The sequence below is a fragment of the Equus caballus genome, chromosome 18, assembly GCF_041296265.1.
Source record: "Equus caballus isolate H_3958 breed thoroughbred chromosome 18, TB-T2T, whole genome shotgun sequence".
NCBI lineage: Eukaryota > Metazoa > Chordata > Mammalia > Perissodactyla > Equidae > Equus > Equus caballus.
In genome coordinates, this window is record NC_091701.1 from 36,892,162 (window position 1) to 36,910,023 (window position 17,862).

Consider the following 17,862-nt stretch of genomic DNA (forward strand, 5'->3'; position numbering starts at 1 on the left):
CTTTTTAAACCAGAGTACTCCCATGTACAGTGCTGGAGTAAAGAGAGGGTTTAAGTCAGGAAAATCTTGCTAAATAAATGGCCTCCAAATGACAATGGCATTTTGCCTTTCTCTGAATCCTCAGGCAGAGGCCAGGGTTTGCAGCCAAGATGAAGGACTGGATGAGTCATCTGCCGTGGTGTGGCGATGCCTCTGTTCTCAAGTCTGCGCAATCAAATCTCAAACTGATTTCTCCCTTTTCATTTTTTCTTCTTTTTTTGGCAAGAGAGAAAATAACTTCAGTATTCTTTTTTTAGGAGGGTTAAAAAAAAAAAGGAACACCATCCTATTGCTCAAAATTGCATATAGAATTTCAAAGAGTGACCTCTTCCCAGATATAGCAGAACTGATGGTGGCAATGGGAATGTGTCACTTTTTGAAGCAGAAGCGCTTCAGATCTCCAGGCCTGCCCATCTCCTCATGGCACTTTGGAGAATGGTAGGATTAGGAGTAAAGAAGTTTTAAATACAATACCATTTTCACCTGAGAGTAATTAATATTTCTGGCCATACAGACTATTACACGGTGGGGGTCACAGTGGCAATAAGTGAATGACAAGAAGACAGACTCCAGGCACAGTGATGTTGAAAGCCATGCTTTTTTCACAGTTGGCCGATTAAGTCATTTTTAGAATTTGGACTTCTCAGGGCCAGAGGTTCTTTTCTTTTACATTAAATATACTCTTTTCCCCACACTGTTCAGTTACATAATACAGTGAGTGCGTGTGCAAAGTCATGCCTTTTTAGTATAAAACACAGAATCATACCCCTCACTTCTTAAGTTATAGTTATTCATGATATTACTAATTTTGGACACAGCAAATAAGACATTGCCAGAAGTACTTTCTGAGCAGAATAAATATGTAGCTTGCTTTTAACTGAGTTTGTTGTTAAATATAGCTTTGATTCCCATCCCCCCAGCCCCAAGAACTGCATGGTAGTTTGCTTATAGTTCACTGCTCTATCTTTAAATGTTACACTCCAAATACTGTGAATTTTGTAGTTAGATTTTCCAGATTTTTCTGGCTAGGTGGGCTTGGGGGAAAGTGTGTGCCTCTCCTTCCTTTGACCCATTCTGTTTGCAGTGTTTCACTTCAGTTCACCAGACAGCACCTGATTAGGTGGCCTTCTGTCATCCATTCCCCACACTTCCCCCCTGGTCTCGGCACCGTGGAGCTGGCGGCCCTCCAGAACCTCATCATGGAAGCAGCCGTCCTGACAGAGGAAGATGAGTTTGGTTCATCTTTAAACATTTACAAGTGGTCAGACTCAATGTCACGAATAGGTCAGAGGCTCAGTCACATTTGAAGTGTGAGATGATGGCATCCTGAAAAATATTTAACTTATCAGGCAATACTGTTTCTCTAAAAACACAGAGACCTTGAAAACGGGCAAACATGTTTTGGAATCTCTGCTCTATCTTCTTTCTAGCTGTATAATAGAAATACCTACGGGAAAGTTCCAGGCACGTTGCCTGGCACATTAATGTAGGCTCAATAAATTTTAGTCATCTCTAAAAAGGTATTAAATATTTACCATGTGCAAGGCAAGGCTGGAGAGCTGGAGGTCTGGATAGTAGCCAAATATTAAGAGGTGGATACGCAGGGTGCTGGCCCTTTGATAGGGGAAATCTTGGTGAATTCTGAGCTCAGACACACTCTAGAAAGTAAAAACTCCCACACTGCAAATCTAGGGAAATGAGAATTCAGAGAAGGGATGGATTACTGTTAGGGGGAGGATAAGGTAAAGCTTCATGGAGGAGGCAGCACTTGAAATAAAAGCTGAAGGAATTCTTCCCTTCCCTGACATACCAGTGATGGTGATTAGGACTCCGCAGGGATAGAAAAAAGATATTTAAGGAAGAGGAAAGAAGTTGAGCAAATGAAGTTAAAGTAAGGCATGTTTGGGGGATCACTGACAGTTAAGGTTGGCTCGAGCCGACCCCACTTTCAAGAGAAGGTAGGGGATAATTTTGGAAAGATAGGTTAGGCCATCTTTTGGAGGACCTTAGATGGCCTTTATGAGGAGCAGGGCATAGCAGAAGGAGGCCCTAGCTGTGCATTAGGAATCCTATGCTCCTTTCTGGGAACCTGGTAAGGGATGACAGAGCTATATTGTTCCAGACATACATTGTTCTGGATTCAAATCTCCAAGTTTCCACTATCAAGTCTATGACATTGAACAAGTTAATTTCTCTTTCTAGCTCAATTTGCTCATTTGTAAAATGAGAGGATTCGAATAGAGCATGTCTCATGAAGGATAAAATTATCTGTTTACAAATTTGGTTGTTGGAAAATGGTGAAGGTGTTTCATAGAAAAGTGTCTTTTAAAAAGTGGGAAAATTTAAAGGCTCGGAAATGAAATGATCAAATGAAATAATCACAGAACTTTTGGGTTTTCATTCCACTGCTAAACTTATATGGTTCTAAGGAGACAGATCTGGTAATACTACCTAGCACGGTTTGACAGAGTGCAAGACTGAAGGCAAGAAAATCATTTGATTTTGGAGCTAAAATGAAATGAGGATTTAAGGAAGGTTTGTGGCATATTTTAAAGAGAGAAAGAAAATCATATGAGAGATATTGCAGCAGTACAATCAAAAGGATTTGGCAGTGGATTAAATATCAGTTCCAGAGCTAACAAGCACAGGAAGTATTACTTTTTTTGTTTACATGTTCTTTTGTGACCATACAGGTGAGCTGATTTAGTGATGACTTTCAATTCTGTATCACTCAGAGAGAGTTTCAATGTATGTGGAGTTCCTTGTGATGTAGATTGGTACATGCTATTGATCCAACAAATATTTATTGTGGACTAGCATGTGATAGGCAGTGTTCCAGGTGTTGGGGACATGGCAGTGCACAAGACAGACAAAGTCCTACTCCTGTAGAGCTTACATTCCAGGATTGTAATGGAGGAGGAGAGAGACAACAAACAAATGAAGACAACGGCAGCTAGAAAAAAAATGTTGTGAAGAAGATGAACCAAGGTGAGGGGCTGGGAGTGCCTGAAGGAGCCAGCAACATGGAGCCACAGGGCGAGAGCATTCCAGGTAGAGGGGACAGGTGTAGGGATGGGGGTTACGCCTCGGTGGGTTTCAGGAACTGCAAGAAGCCAGCCTGGCAAGGGCACAGTGAGTTAGGGGAGAGCATTCAGGGACGAGAGGAGAATATATGTGTTAGTTCACAGCATGGGGCCAGCTCCAAAAACTCAACTTGATAGTCCAAGATATAATATTCTTTGCAGCAAAAGTAGTTAATGAAACCACATTCATTCTCTTTTTTTCATACCAACTTTGGCAAAATGTTAAAACTCCCTGTTTTTCAGAGGAGAAAATTGGCACTCAAAGATGTTTAGCTACGTGCTCAAGGTCACACAGTGTGTAACTGGCAGGGCCAGGATGAGAATCAGGTCTTATGATTCCAGGCCCAGAGCAGTTTCCACTTCCCACAGTGTCGCTTTCCCTTCTTATGTAATCCTAAAGAATAACAGAGTTACTGACCTCTTATCAGAGAGCCTGCAGGAGAGGAGTGGATAATTCGCTGTTGATGTTTTAACACACTGACAGTGAAAAGGTCCTCTACTCATGGCTGACAAGGTGCAGGGCTTGCCTGCACTAAGGTTTAGGGGTCCAGAGGTAGAAGGGAGTACCTATCGGTGGAGAACTGGTGGAGTGATGATTTCTGACATTGCTTTGCACTGGAGTCTTACAGCAGCCCTTTGCTTCTACAACCCCACGATTTGAAGATTTTTTTAATAAAGCCAATTGTGTGTATCTGGCCTGAATGGGATATGCCATAAGATACCATGGCATTTTAAAACAAACACGAAATGGTAAATAAGCTGGTATTTACCCATGGGAACTATGTTAGCTATTTCTGCACTTTGCCCCTCCATTAATTTAACTGTCAGGTCTGGGCCATTAAAATCCAGCCTTCTTCCCTCGATTACAGCCACACAGTAACTCTGGACATTCTGAGTCTGTCTAATAGGGCCATTTTCAGGGAGGACTGGGAACTTTCCTACTAGTGTCTCCTCTCCTTTCTGTTCCCATCCGGAGGCCCTCTTTGCTACTTGCAACTTTGAGTGCTGGACATGCTTTTCTCTGAGCCAGTTGGGATCTTGGTTTATGATGCAGCTCCAAATCCAGGTATCCGTTTAGATGAAAGCCCTAGTTATTGAGACATATTGTACTTCTCTCCTTTCAGAGAACAGCATTTCCTGCTTTCTGACTGATGCAGGGGAGCGAAGAAGGAGAGTTGGCTGGCTTTTGGGAGCAGATTTAGAGTTGCTTCTCATTGGAGGGGCTCGCTTTTTCCTGAGCTGCCAGACACTGCAGGCTCAACTGAGGCGCGGAGGTGCAATACAGGCTGGTGGAGCAGCGGGGGAAGGCAGGGACAGGCGGGGCTAGCGCGTCTCTGCAGCTGATCACACGCACCAGCACATACACCACACTCCCGCCGCCCCTGTTCGCTCCTCGCATCTTCCACCGGGGGCCACCGAGGCGCGGACAGGGAGTAGGGGACAGAGGAAGAGGCAAAGCGAAGCACCGTGAAGCAGAGGAAAAACTGGAGCGGCGCTAGTATTTAACCTGAAAGTCAGACCGGCAGCCCGAGGCTCGAACCCTCTACGGCAGCACCGCGGTCGCCTGCTAGGAAAGCAGGGCGCCCAGGAACTCGCAAGTCCCGCGCCCAAGTCAGCCAGTGCTCGGCGCGCCAGGAGCCTTCTGGTGGGGGCAGCGTGGTGCCGTCTGGAAGGTGCAGAGCTTGGGGGACCTGCATTGGCGCCCATCGTGGTCCACCAGAAAAAGTGGGGGCGAGGACAAGAGCCCCGAGCGCAGCGCGAGGCCAGGCTGCCGCCGCCGCCCGCTGCGCCGCCTCCTGCCCTCTCCCACTGGGTGAGTGCTCTGGTTTCGCGCACCGCCGCGGCTCAGCTGCGCGCGGGGGCGGTCTGGGGGCCTTGGAGGGTCCGCCGGAGGGCCCTGGTGGCGCCCGCGGAAACTCGGCGGCCGGCGGACGCCAGGCGGACAGGTCTCTGGAGTCCAGAGAGGGAGACGCTGGGCCCGGAGGGCGTGGGTAGGGGCTGTTGCACCGGTGCCCAGCAGACATGTCTTTGGGCGGGATTTTGGCCAAAAGATAGGAGGCGGGCGCGCCGGGGGGAGCCAGGAGCCGTCCTGGGGGGCGGGCGATCGGGGAGCGGCGGGGAGGGGGGAGGGTCTGGTACAAGCAGGTAGCGCAGCTTCGGCAGCCGGGCGAGTTGGCAGGTGGGGTGGGACTCGCTTGTCAACTCATTAATTTTAAAACAGTTTGGGAGTGCTGCAGGATAGTCAGGAGGGCTGTGGGAAGACAAGAGGTGGTCCGGGATGCCGGTGATGGGGGAAGAGAAGAGAAGCCTCGAAAAGCTTGGAGGCAAGATTGCGCTTGGGTTCCTGGTCTTCGCATCTCTCCTGCCTTGAGTGCAGGAAAACACTTTCCTGTTTTAAGACTCAGCTGGGAAGAAGGCATCCGTCCCAGGGGAGGAGAGGCGTCGGCAGGGGGCCGAGACCGCCGCTACCTGCCCGGTGCGCCCCCAACCCCAGGCGCTCGCGGTTTTGTCCCCCCTTTCTCCCCCGCCCCCACCTCCTTATTGGTGCTGGTTTGCAGCGCTCGGCTTCTGCGCCTTCGCTTCGTGTTTGAATCTGGCTCGCTCCTCCGTATTATGTCTGCACTCCGAAGGAAATTTGGGGACGATTACCAGGTAGTGACCACCTCGTCCAGCGGCTCGGGCTTGCAGCCCCAGGGGCCGGGCCAGGGCCCGCAGCAGCAGCTTGTGCCCAAGAAGAAGCGGCAGCGGTTCGTGGACAAGAACGGCCGGTGCAATGTACAGCACGGCAACCTGGGCAGCGAGACTAGCCGCTACCTCTCGGACCTCTTCACCACCCTGGTGGACCTCAAGTGGCGCTGGAACCTCTTTATCTTCATCCTCACCTACACCGTGGCCTGGCTCTTCATGGCGTCCATGTGGTGGGTGATCGCCTACACCCGGGGCGACCTGAACAAAGCCCACGTCGGCAACTACACGCCCTGCGTGGCCAATGTCTATAACTTCCCCTCCGCCTTCCTCTTCTTCATCGAGACCGAGGCCACCATAGGCTATGGCTACCGCTACATCACCGACAAGTGCCCCGAGGGCATCATCCTCTTCCTCTTCCAGTCCATCCTCGGCTCCATCGTGGACGCCTTCCTCATCGGCTGCATGTTCATCAAGATGTCCCAGCCCAAGAAGCGCGCGGAGACCCTTATGTTTAGTGAGCACGCGGTGATCTCCATGAGGGACGGAAAACTCACGCTCATGTTCCGGGTGGGCAACCTGCGCAACAGCCACATGGTCTCCGCGCAGATCCGCTGCAAGCTGCTCAAAGTAAGTGTACCTGCCCCTTCCCCACCTGGCGACCGCCAACCTTCAAACACGGGAATGAACTCACCTGAGAACTACCCCCAGCCCCCTAGTCTTCCCTATCGCTACAGGTAAACTTCCTTTTTTGGGTGAGTGAGGGGCTGGAGGATTGGGCAAAGAGAGCACAGTTGACAGTTCTGTCCTTTTCCCCCCTCACTCTGGTGCTTTTATTTATATGTCATTCGGATGTGCTGGTATCACTTTCTAGACTAGTAACACTTACGGAGTGGTGTTGGCTCCTGCAGCCCTGAGGTAAATGAATACCGTGTTCTGCTCTGTTCCTACTGCTCCGCTCTGGAGAGCGCTTTTCATTTGTTGTCAATACACTACTCCATTAAACTTGGGGTACTAAAAGTGAACAGCTTTTATTTTGAAGAAATAGGTGCTGAACTTGCTTCAACTTTCACTTAGGGCTCACCCCCCCCCCCCCGCCTCTTTTTTCCCCCTAATAATACCAGTAGGTAGATTATTCCTCTAGACCCTATAACATTAACTAACTCGATCTGTGGTCATGTTTTTAACAAGCACACAGACCCGAGAAGCAGTTAATAAAGTGGAAGGAACAACACCTGGTTCTTTAAAATTTTTATTTTTACTAAATATTTTCCTAGAGAAGTATTCTGTGAAAGCTTGAGTGCTTTTCCTGTAGAGCCTCTTGTTAATTTTAATCTTAATTGCCTGTTTCTATGAAATCTTTGTCAATTACAGATTTCACTTGAAGCTTTTCAGCATCCATTAAAGAAGATTGCTTCCTACCATCAGCGGTGTAAATGCTAAAACAAATTGCTGATGGAGTGGTTATCAAAGCCAGGTCCATCCAGTCGTTAGAGGGCACCACTGCAAACAAGAGAAGCCCACTCTAATCACTCACCCAATTAGAGTCTGGGAATGAGGGAGAAAAGCCCAGTTCTGTCCCTGTGTGTCATCTTTTTGATGGATTTGCCTTAGGTAGTTTCCCAATGCTTATAAATTGAAAAAGATGACCTGAAATAAAATCTTAAAAATTTGTTGAGGTTGCATAGAGAACCATGGCCAGATTCAGAACTTAGCATTAGTAAAATGAAAATCTGAAAAATATTTGAGATTTTTGCTTTTGAAATTTCAGTTTCCACTCTACAAGTATGTATCCTTTTACACAACCTCAGCTCAAGTTGTAGTTAAAAGTGATCCAACATGCTTTAAAAAAGTTTGGCTCCTGTGTCATTTGCATTATTCATCTGTAAAATGTTACCCTAATTGCTCTTGACCGTGTCACTCAGTAAAGTGTGAGGATGAAAGCAGTTCAGTTGTCCTGTCACTCCACATCACATGCATATTTACTATGCAACAGACATTGAATAAACTAAATTTTGTATAGCATAGTGGAAAATTTTCAACCTGGTTCTGATGTACATGTTCATTAAGATAAGTATGAATAAATAATTTGAGTAGATCATCTTCTTTATAATTAACTTCTGTGAACTGCATACAGTTCTTTACTAAACTTAACATAGTGTGTTATTGACCATTGTTTGAACTAATCGAGTTGTTGGATCAGGCTAAGCAGTTGAGTTATAGACGTGTTCATTGCAGCGGTATTTGCTATATGTGCCTGTTTTTATGAATAGACCAAGACATACAATCTCTCTCTCTCGATTAGGCCCACTGGGAAGATAGGGACACCTTGTTAATAAAGTACAAATTCTCTATCAAGGAATCCGTGTTTATGGGTCCCATTGAGATTCTTACTGAAGAGTAGTTTACCTTATTGATTGGTCTATTGGAAATTTAGACTTTAAAGGTCATTTATTGCTGTTCTCTAGTTTTTCAAACATGTAAAGTCATTTATTAAAACACATATCTTTTCATGGCAACATATTTTAGATGTTTTTAGACTTTATTAAATTTTATTTAACAAAGCCAGAAATAATTAGAATTAATCTACATATCACGTTTTTTGTTTTGTTTTTGTTTTATAAAGCTACAATGAATCGGAAGCACCCAGTGTCTACAATGGGTCAAGACACTGATAATGAGTTTTGTGTATAAAGCCATGTATCACATATACTGTGAGGAGTGTCCTGATTAAAAAAATAAAAGAATTATAGTATTGACAAATTTGGAGCAAGGTGCTATATTAACACAAGGTGATAAAAACAATATCTAATTAAAATAATGTGTATAACCTTCCTATAAAATTCTTTACTTTCGATTTATTAGGAAGATGTAAGTGCCAGAAGTAAAAGTGATTGACGTGGTGTCCATTTGTATTTAAACAAAATTGTAGTGAAATTCTCTCCTGCTTTTTGTGAAGCAAGGAGGTTGATAAGTGGCAGTCCATTATCCAGCCAGCTACTGTAGTTTGCTTGAAATTGACTTTTCCTATAGCCATGGTAAAGAGAATTCTTGTAGTTCTTGTCATTTCCTTAGACTTTTTAAAAAAGGGTCATGTTTTATTAGGGAACTAAAAACATTTAGTAAAATTAAAGAGGAGATTTACCTTTAATAAGTTACTCTCATTTTCTGTTAGGGACTGAGCTGAAGTGACCTAAAATGGTCAACTATATTTTTAAAAGAGAAGCTCTACCAAAATTTTAAGTAATAATATTTTGACTTTAGTCTTATACATTCTTCTTATTAAATACTATTAAACATATTCAGTTTACTGTTTTAACCTCTGTTTGACATTTTAATGTAAGAATTATGTACCTTTAATACCAGGAAATATATAAAATTTTAAGGCAACAAAAATCATAATATTTAGTGATAGTAATTACAGTCTATATATGTTCTTCCTATTTCCTAATTTAATTTTATTTATATTTTTCTATTGTTGTTTTCTTGTTTGCTGCATAAAAGCTTATGCATCAGTATTAATATGAGCTCTATTTAATGTTTATAAAGCACTTTCTACTCTTGGAAAGACAGTAAGGATGTGGATATGGTTTTTTAATCCTTGCCACTGTGAAATAGTCCATGCATATTTCTTTTGAATTCTCTAAGTTTTGATGGAAATTTTTTTTATAACTTCTCTGCCTAATTTTTAAGTATGTTGCCGATTTGTATAAAAGCAAATTTTGTTTCAATTCCATTCCTGTCTCCCAAACTTGCACATACTGAAATTTATTTCAGTATTAAAATACAGATCTTCCAGCTTTATGCCTTGAGTGGTTGATCATTTTTCTACTAAAAAAGCAAGCAGATTAAATACAAATTAAAGGATATAATTTGAAGTTATTCTTGAAAATTTATAATTTTTCTATAAATATAGCTATAGAAAGTTCTTAAAGACGAATATTCTTTCTCTTTTCCTCCTCTCATCTCCATGTGGATATTTTATTTGAATTTCCAATTTATTTTAGTTGTTTCCTTTTTTAGAAACCTCGAATTGAGAGACTAATGAATAGCATGGTCATGTTAAGTTACTATCTCATCCAATTGAAAGTTTCAATAAAAATGCCTGGATTAGAGAGTTGAGACTGACAGCTGAGATTTTGGACCCTGTAATTTAGTATTGAACTTAAAGGAATTGGAAATCACACTTACTCTTTTCTACAAATCGAATACTAATGGTTGACTGCCCTAGACTTACATCTTGTTAAGGGAAGATTTAAATAATCTTTGATACATTGTTCAGGAATTTACAAACTTATTATCCAGAAGCCATCATATAAATATACATTTAAATTTTTCTCATGGAAGTATAATTTTATTCCTTTATCATTTTATTCATTGCAAATAGTCATCCTGTTTCCTTCCTAGGGGGTCAGCTGTGCAGCCCGTAACTTGTACTTATTGAAATGTAATGGTTTACAGTCATCTTCTAATGTATCATATACATTATTTTTATACTCTCCTTTTTTATTCTCCATTTGTATGGATACTCAAACTTGGATGCTATCTAGTGTCCTCATATGAAGGTGATCAAGTACAGATGCAATAAAAAGCATTGTTGTCTGCAAATACAATAGGCTCTTCATCCTCTTCATATGTCCTAATATTTTGTTAATCCTTCAACCTTAATCCTTTAATGATTCCTGGACCACATGATTCCTGAATTTTTTTCATATGTTTATTAGTTTGTTTTCATTCCATACCTTGCACTCAGATGCAATTATGTTTTTGACTCTATATGACCTTATTTTGTATAACTGACTCTTTTCATCAATTGATCTTGGCCAGTTAGCACTTTACTTTTAATCTTGAGGTAATAAGTTACCTCCTTTTTAAAAAATTAAACCCACAGATGAATATCTATTAAAAAACTATTCTTCTAAACATCATACAAGCTGTTAGTAAAAACATTCAAGGATTCTAAGACCCAGTACCCCAGAACTCTTAGGGCTAGATCCTATAATGGTTGGTGAATTTCTTAAGTGGATTCATTATGTGTCTAAAAAAAAAGCACAGTTCCTATTTAGGCGAGCTTTGCCTTCTCTGACACAAGTACAGTAATTCTACAGTAGTTATAGAAGTTAGGCTCTTTTTAAAATCTATAATTATTATTCTTTTTAAAATAGTAGTAATATGTTGTTTTGTTTTTGATTTTTCATATAGTTCCTGAAAAGTACAGGGTGGCTTATGCTCAGGGTAATACAGTATGAACAAAAATGAGGGACGCAAAGCCCCACAAATAAACAGCAGTAGGTAAGAACAAGTGATCAGAAGCAGCAGGGAAAAGTGTTTGATGGATTCCGGGGTGTTTGGTGAGTAGGAGGGGAGTGTGCAAGTAGGGTTACAAATCCCGTCCACAGTTATTATCAATTCCGTAAAAGGCCCTCAAGGAGTTAGAAAACTGTTCTTTCCTTTGAATGGTATAAAAGCCTCACGTAATTTATTAAAAGATAAATTCCATTCCATTCTATAAGGTACTTTCTTTTCATGGAAATGAACATATTTTTATGGGATAATTAGCTTAGCTTTAAAAAGCTTTTTTTAGACTTGTTGCTGGTCATGTTTTTTCCGTCTGAGTATTCATGGATTTTACACTTAAAGGGTCAAAAGAAATGTATAATTTAATTGTAACAGTCCGGATAAAATTTTACGTCTATACTCTCCCCTACCTAACTTTAATTTTGGTCTGAGTTCCAAAGCCATTGCCTTAACTATTTTGAGTCACAGGGCATTTTTCTTCCTTCTCCTGCTACCTGCTTTTGGCTCATTTGGCTCATAAATTTAGCTTCCAGAATGTACTCTGACCTCATTCCATGTGATTATCTTTCTGACTTCAGTATGTATTCAACACATACACACACATACAAATATTGAACATTTAAAGAGGAGAAGAGAAATTACAGATAAAATGATGGCGATATGGTAGGTAAGAATGGCTTGCCCTCTCCGTCTTAGCCTCCTTTTCTTTCTTTTCTTTTCCTGTGCACTGGCCCTCAGTGACCCTTTCCAGTGGACACTTGTGAGCGGTAGTGGGGCGTGGATCAAAGGTTAGAATATTATAGAGGTACATTTCATGAGTCAGATGTTAGTGATGTTTTAGTTGAAATTCCCCAAGCCTCCCTCTGAGCTAGGAAAGAGCACAATGGTTATAATTAAAACACAGCTATCGGTTAGAGACATGAGAGAAAGGCAGCAAAGAGATTGATTGTATTGGCAAAGTGTGTCCCTGCTGAATGAATGTGAACAACTGGTCACAAATCTCCCAGGAGGGGGGTGGCCAAATGTAGATCTACTTATGCCAGGCCAGTGCTAAATATGTATCCCGGAGCTGTGTGTGTCTTTGGATGTGTACTCAATAGTCTTTCATCTGTAACATGAACACTGTTTCATGACCATGATAGTCCCTTCCAGGTAGCTGTGACTTTTGATTCTTTTTCCACCTGTAGTCAGAATTGTAATTGATTATCTTGTAGGCCTTTTTTGGACTCTAAGGGAGTTCAAAGTCATTTGGCATTAGCTGCTTCTTTGAAATTAGCACATGTGACAATAAAATGAGGCACAAGCCTTAAGTTCTACATATATCCATTTGCAGGTAATTAAAATGTGTATAATAGAAATACTACTTTTAAATAGCAATATGTTTGTTAAGAAGAATAACTTAGAAGTTATTGCCACAACCTACATTATACAAAATCATTTCAAAAATCCATGATGTTCTAATTATGATTAATTTTTGGACAGTAAATTTAAATTAAAAAACTTTAAGCCTTAGGTTTCCTCGATTTTTCTCTTAACTCCCAGAATTTTCTATACTGCAATTCACCATAAAGGCTTTAAAATGGCAGAAAGATCTTTATTTCCTTCCCTATTTTCCATGCAATTGAAAAGAAAAGTTGTATGGAAGTCACTTTCAGGTCATAGTGTTTTCAAATTGTGTTCTAAAGTTTTAAGAATTACCAATTTCCTGTGAACTCTTTTTCCTTCCACCTCTTTTCCATGTTCTTATTCATTCAATAGTTTTGTGATTCTAAATGATTGTTTCATTAAATAGAAGTTAACCTTAGTTATCAGCTTTTGAGAAACTTAAATAATTTACGGCATCAATCTTAACCTTTAGCAGTTGTTTCGAATTATTGTCAATCTAGACCATATCTATTTACGCATTTTTATCTAGGAAATGATCATGGTTCTGTGTTCCCTTTGGAATTAGGAAGTTTATAGAGCTAAAGGAGATAATATGGACCATCAACAAACTGCTCTATTAATGAAAGATTTCTTCTTATACCATAATTCTTAAGATGACATAATAAAGAAAGATTAAGTTGGTTTTTATCTAAAATTTTTTGGCCTATTATCAAAATTTCTGGGTGAAAATGGTAATTGATAGTGAAATAAGAGGATTAGAAACTGATGGAGTATCAGTGCTCCTGATTTATTACATACTCAAGCTACAGATCACAGTTTAATTTTATAAAGGCACATACATAACTGTTCTTTTTCCTTTCTGTCTTTCCTTTCCATATGCATGTGTATATCACAGGTCCTTGAACAAAAGTTCTCTCACTTCACTTATACAAGTCTAGAGACTTAAAACTAACATGGACTTTTTTTCCCTTTTGCTCTAGAAAATCTCTGGAATAGCACCAGAATTAGAGAAACCTAGATTAGAATTCCTTGTAAGCCTAGAGTAGAATGTCTGTGCTTCTGAAAATGTATTTGGTAGGCATATGTAGGTTTCTGGAACAACGTAAGTATTTGGCTGAGCACTGATAAGATAACCTTGCTCTCGCCAAGAGATCAGACTTCAAATGATTCCAATGCTCCAAGCACCTGCCTCGCTAAAGCCGTGCCCTGCGCTTTTCTAAATAGAAAGAGCTTTCTGCTTAATTCACAGCGATTACTAGGCTTCTCAGCCTAATACAGAGTCAGAGAAGCAATCAAAAATCAGGAGGTAAGCTGGGGCTGGCCTGGTGGCGCAGCGCTTAAGTTCGCACGTTCCGGTTTGGCGGCCCATGGTTCGCTGGTTCGGATCCCCACTGTGGACCCATTCACTGCTTGTCAAGACAGCCCTGGCAGGCGTCCCACATATAAAGTAGAGAAAGGTGGGCACGGATGTTAGCTCATGGGCCAGTCTTCCTCAGGAAAAAAAGAGAAGGATTGGCAGCAGATGTTAGCTCAGAGCTAATCCTCCTCACTAAATAAATAAATAAAAATCAGAAGGTGAGGGACTGGCCCTGTGGCCCAGCAGTTAAGTTTACGTGTTCCGCTTCTCGGTGGCCCGGGGTTCAGATCCTGGGTGTGGATGTAGCACGGCTTGGCAAAAGCCATGCTGTGGTAGGCGTCCCAGGTATAAAGTAGAGGAAGATGGGCGTGGATATTAGCTCAGGGCCAGTCTTCCTCAGCAAAAAGAGGAGGATTGGCAGTAGTTAGCTCAGGGCTAATCTTCCTCAAAACAAACAGACAAACAAACAAAACCAAAAAACAAAAATCAGAAGGTCAGCATATTGATAGTTGAAATGTTTGATAGTCTAACACAAAGAAGACCTGAGCAATAAAACTGTGGGTATATGTACTGTCTCAGAGTCATTTAAAGGAAGGTTAAATTAGTATCCACAGGAAAATAAATTTCAATGAATATGCAGGGGATTTCACTTATCTGGAAAACATGTAAGCCTGAAAAACATCTTTCAAAGAAATGAGGTATTATTACTTTCCCCGTAGTGTCACATAATAGGTACAGTTGTCAACTTTATTTCTGCCAAGACTTGAATAGTATATATGCATTTTGGAGAGGAAAATAGATATAAGTTTGAGCATATAGAACACATTTAAGATTAAGAGCACATTTCAGAACACATTTTAAGATGCAATGTTTGTATGGAGCATATCCATGCATGTTTAAGTCTAACTTACCTATACAGGAATTAACTGCTTTGCTAGAAGTAAAATATTTCTTTTTTCAGGTTGGCATTCTCCTGATAGGCAGCCTGTTTCTAGGCCACTTCTTTTCATGGATTGTTGAATGATGAGGGAATATAAAAGTTAATAACTTACTCGAAAGCCTTTTACAATGAGGCACAGGTATAAATAACAAATTTAGTTTTGGGGTACATATATAATCATTAGGAAAATGTATCTTCTTTGGGGAAAATGACCTTCAAATAAAGGAGAAATTGAGTTTTTAAAGAATTATCTTTTGAATACTTTTATTTAGTGCAGAAAACACAGAATGTGGAATAAACGACCCAAATTCTGTTCATTAATTATAAACACTAGAATACCACCTTGTGTTTATATAGCACCTGTTTCTTAGTAGATGAGAGAACGATGACACTGGGCTTTTGTTTTTATTTATTTTTGTTTTGTTTCGGGCTTTTATTTTGTTATATTAATCAATACTTGGTAGACAACTGTGTTGTTGGAATGATGCTGGTTGCATCCATATTTTACTAATTTGAGAAAATTTAGAAACATAGGTGACTTCTACTGGCTTAGAAATGCCTAGTTTTCTCCAGCATTGGTTGTTAGAGCTGCTGATTTCATTTTTTGCCATCAAGTTTTCCATGGAATTTTCTTTCTTGTCAGTAACCGTTTTCTTCTTCTTTTTTTAAAATCTCCTACTCATAAAGCAGAGAAGAAAAATAATCTCAATATTTTCACTGGATTTTTTTCTACACGAATGAAGTTTCTGAGTATCACTAATTACAAAGTAGCCTCTCTGACTAATTCTGCTGTCGAGACTCATTGCAGCAACTGCTGCCATAGCTATCCACCACCAATTTGAATCTCTTGGTTCTGTTTAGCCATCGAGGTCATCTTGTTAAACCACATTTCTGAATGTTTTCAGACTCATTTACTCCACATAAAAAGTCAGTGCATTTCTTGGAATCCCGAGAGTGAGGATTTTGTGTTCAAACTACTGCTTCATTGGACAGACTAGGGTTACAGATTCTGTTTTGTTTATTAAATTAGCTTTGCAAAGAGTCTGCTAAAGTATATCGGATTCTTCCAAGCCCCATTTGACCAACAGCAAAGGCCTCCCCCCATAAATTTTTCTGGATGCAACTCCTTAACACAGCCCTTATTTTACCCGCATCATCATATAAATTAAACTTAAATATTTACTTGTACATGATCTTTATAAGTAGCAGATATGGAAAATAAAATGAAAATAAACAGGAAAAAAAGATGTTTACTTTCATGGTTTGTTAATTAATAGTCATATTTAATTTTCTTTCAGAGTTTTAGCATGCAAGCAGTTTATTAAGTTTTACAATGATTTATGCTGCTGCTGAATGCTATTACCCTATGAAAGTTTTAGTAAACCATAAGGTTATCCAATATAGATTTTTTAATTTGCATTTTCATTAAAAAATTCAGTTTAGCACAGTTTCTCACTGTTTTAAAATTCATAAAATAAATAGGGAAGTAAACAACTTTAATGCAGTTTATTATTAGGAATTTGAAAGCCATTAGCTGACAGCATCCGCTTTTATTTTTATTACGTGAGCTGTTGTGTACATAACTTAATATAACATCTTCACTCTTCTATTCTAATTTACATCTATTTATTACTTATTAAAAGTCCTAGAAAAATAAATTATTGTGCTTTTCTTTGTAATAGTTCAGCATATCTCTTTTAAATTATGATCAACATTTTTCAGCTTTAACATCTTTGTAAGGATTGCCTACTTATTTGCTTTAGGAGGAAAACATTCTGGCATGCAATGAGTTAGCATGCAGTGATTTATGTCAAGCAGTGGCCCATGTACACTTAGTTCCACAGTTGTTGCTAACAGCCATTGTTGGACCAGGCATTTTTCCAAAGCTCACCAGTTAGGGAATGATAATTATAGTAAGTCGCATATTATAAATAATGCATGTATGTTCCACATGAGCTATGTGGGATTTCGGCCCATTTGCTAGAACATAGCTGCATAATGATTTGTTTGGATTTTCTTGCAGATGATTGATAGTGCAGAATGTTGGCAATGATGTAAATTACTGTTGGACTGCCTTGAAAATTTCAGGATAAGTGGTGATTTCTTCTCTTTTTCTGTGTGCTTGTCTAGTCTCGGCAGACACCTGAGGGTGAGTTCCTCCCCCTTGATCAACTTGAACTGGATGTAGGTTTTAGTACAGGGGCAGATCAACTTTTTCTTGTTTCCCCCCTCACGATTTGCCACGTGATCGATGCCAAAAGCCCCTTTTATGACCTATCCCAGCGAAGCATGCAAACTGAACAGTTCGAGATTGTTGTCATCCTAGAAGGCATCGTGGAAACAACTGGTGAGTAAAAACATAGATACGCCATCAAGTTTCTTTATTCCATAATGACATTATATTGTACGCACAGAACCTGTCAGGAATTGGGATAAATGTCTCAGTTCACAATAATGAAAGTAATGACTTGCCTCTTATTTCTTTGTAACATTAAATTGATACTGCTTTGAAAATGGAGATTTACTGTTGTGATGATTGCATATGTAATGTTAATTCAAGAATACTTACTGCAAGATAAAAAAAGGAAACTGTGATGATTCCTTAGAAATGATTATGTTCTATTTTAATTACAAACTTGGATTTCCTATAATCATATTTTTTCTTTAAAGATTTAAGGTTAAGTACATCCAGTATAATTAGTTTGCAGCCTGAACTCAGAGTGCATATTCTTGCCTTGGGGATGGCGATTCGGGGTGTCATTGACAAATCTTTGATATGCTGCTATGTGCAACCTCAGTGGAAAATTCCCTGTGTGTGTGTGTGTGTGTGTGTGTGTGTGTGTGTGTGTGTGTGTGTGTACGCGCATGCGCACATGTGCTAAGCAGCATTTTAATTTCAAAGTGAGTCAAAGTAGATTTCCCCAGCTGAACCTTGACCAAATTTTTTTTAAAGAGATTTCTCTTTCCTTTCTGCTTTGGTATAGCTACACGCTCTATGTTATTCCATAAGATGCAATATAACATTGGCATGCCCCAAATACACACAGTTTGCTACGCTCTGAGGAGAAAGGTTG

At 40.2% G+C, this 17,862-nt stretch overlaps 1 protein-coding gene across 4 annotated transcripts in view; it reads left to right on the plus strand.

Annotated features, from left to right (window-relative positions):
- Positions 1 to 248: 248 nt before the first annotated feature.
- KCNJ3 (potassium inwardly rectifying channel subfamily J member 3) overlaps positions 249 to 17,862 on the plus strand; it is a 149,750-nt gene continuing 132,136 nt past the window's right edge. For 3 of the 4 annotated variants that reach the window (XR_011428493.1, XR_011428494.1, XM_023622938.2), the window contains exons 1-2: positions 249 to 6,437; positions 16,919 to 17,135. Coding sequence is in view for 2 of the 4 variants with exons in the window: in XM_023622938.2 (XP_023478706.1) it covers positions 5,736 to 6,437; positions 16,919 to 17,135 (919 nt within the window). In the remaining 2 variants the exon portion in view is untranslated. The remainder of the gene's footprint in view (positions 6,438 to 16,918; positions 17,136 to 17,862) is intronic. The other variant, XM_023622939.2, reaches the window with a different exon arrangement.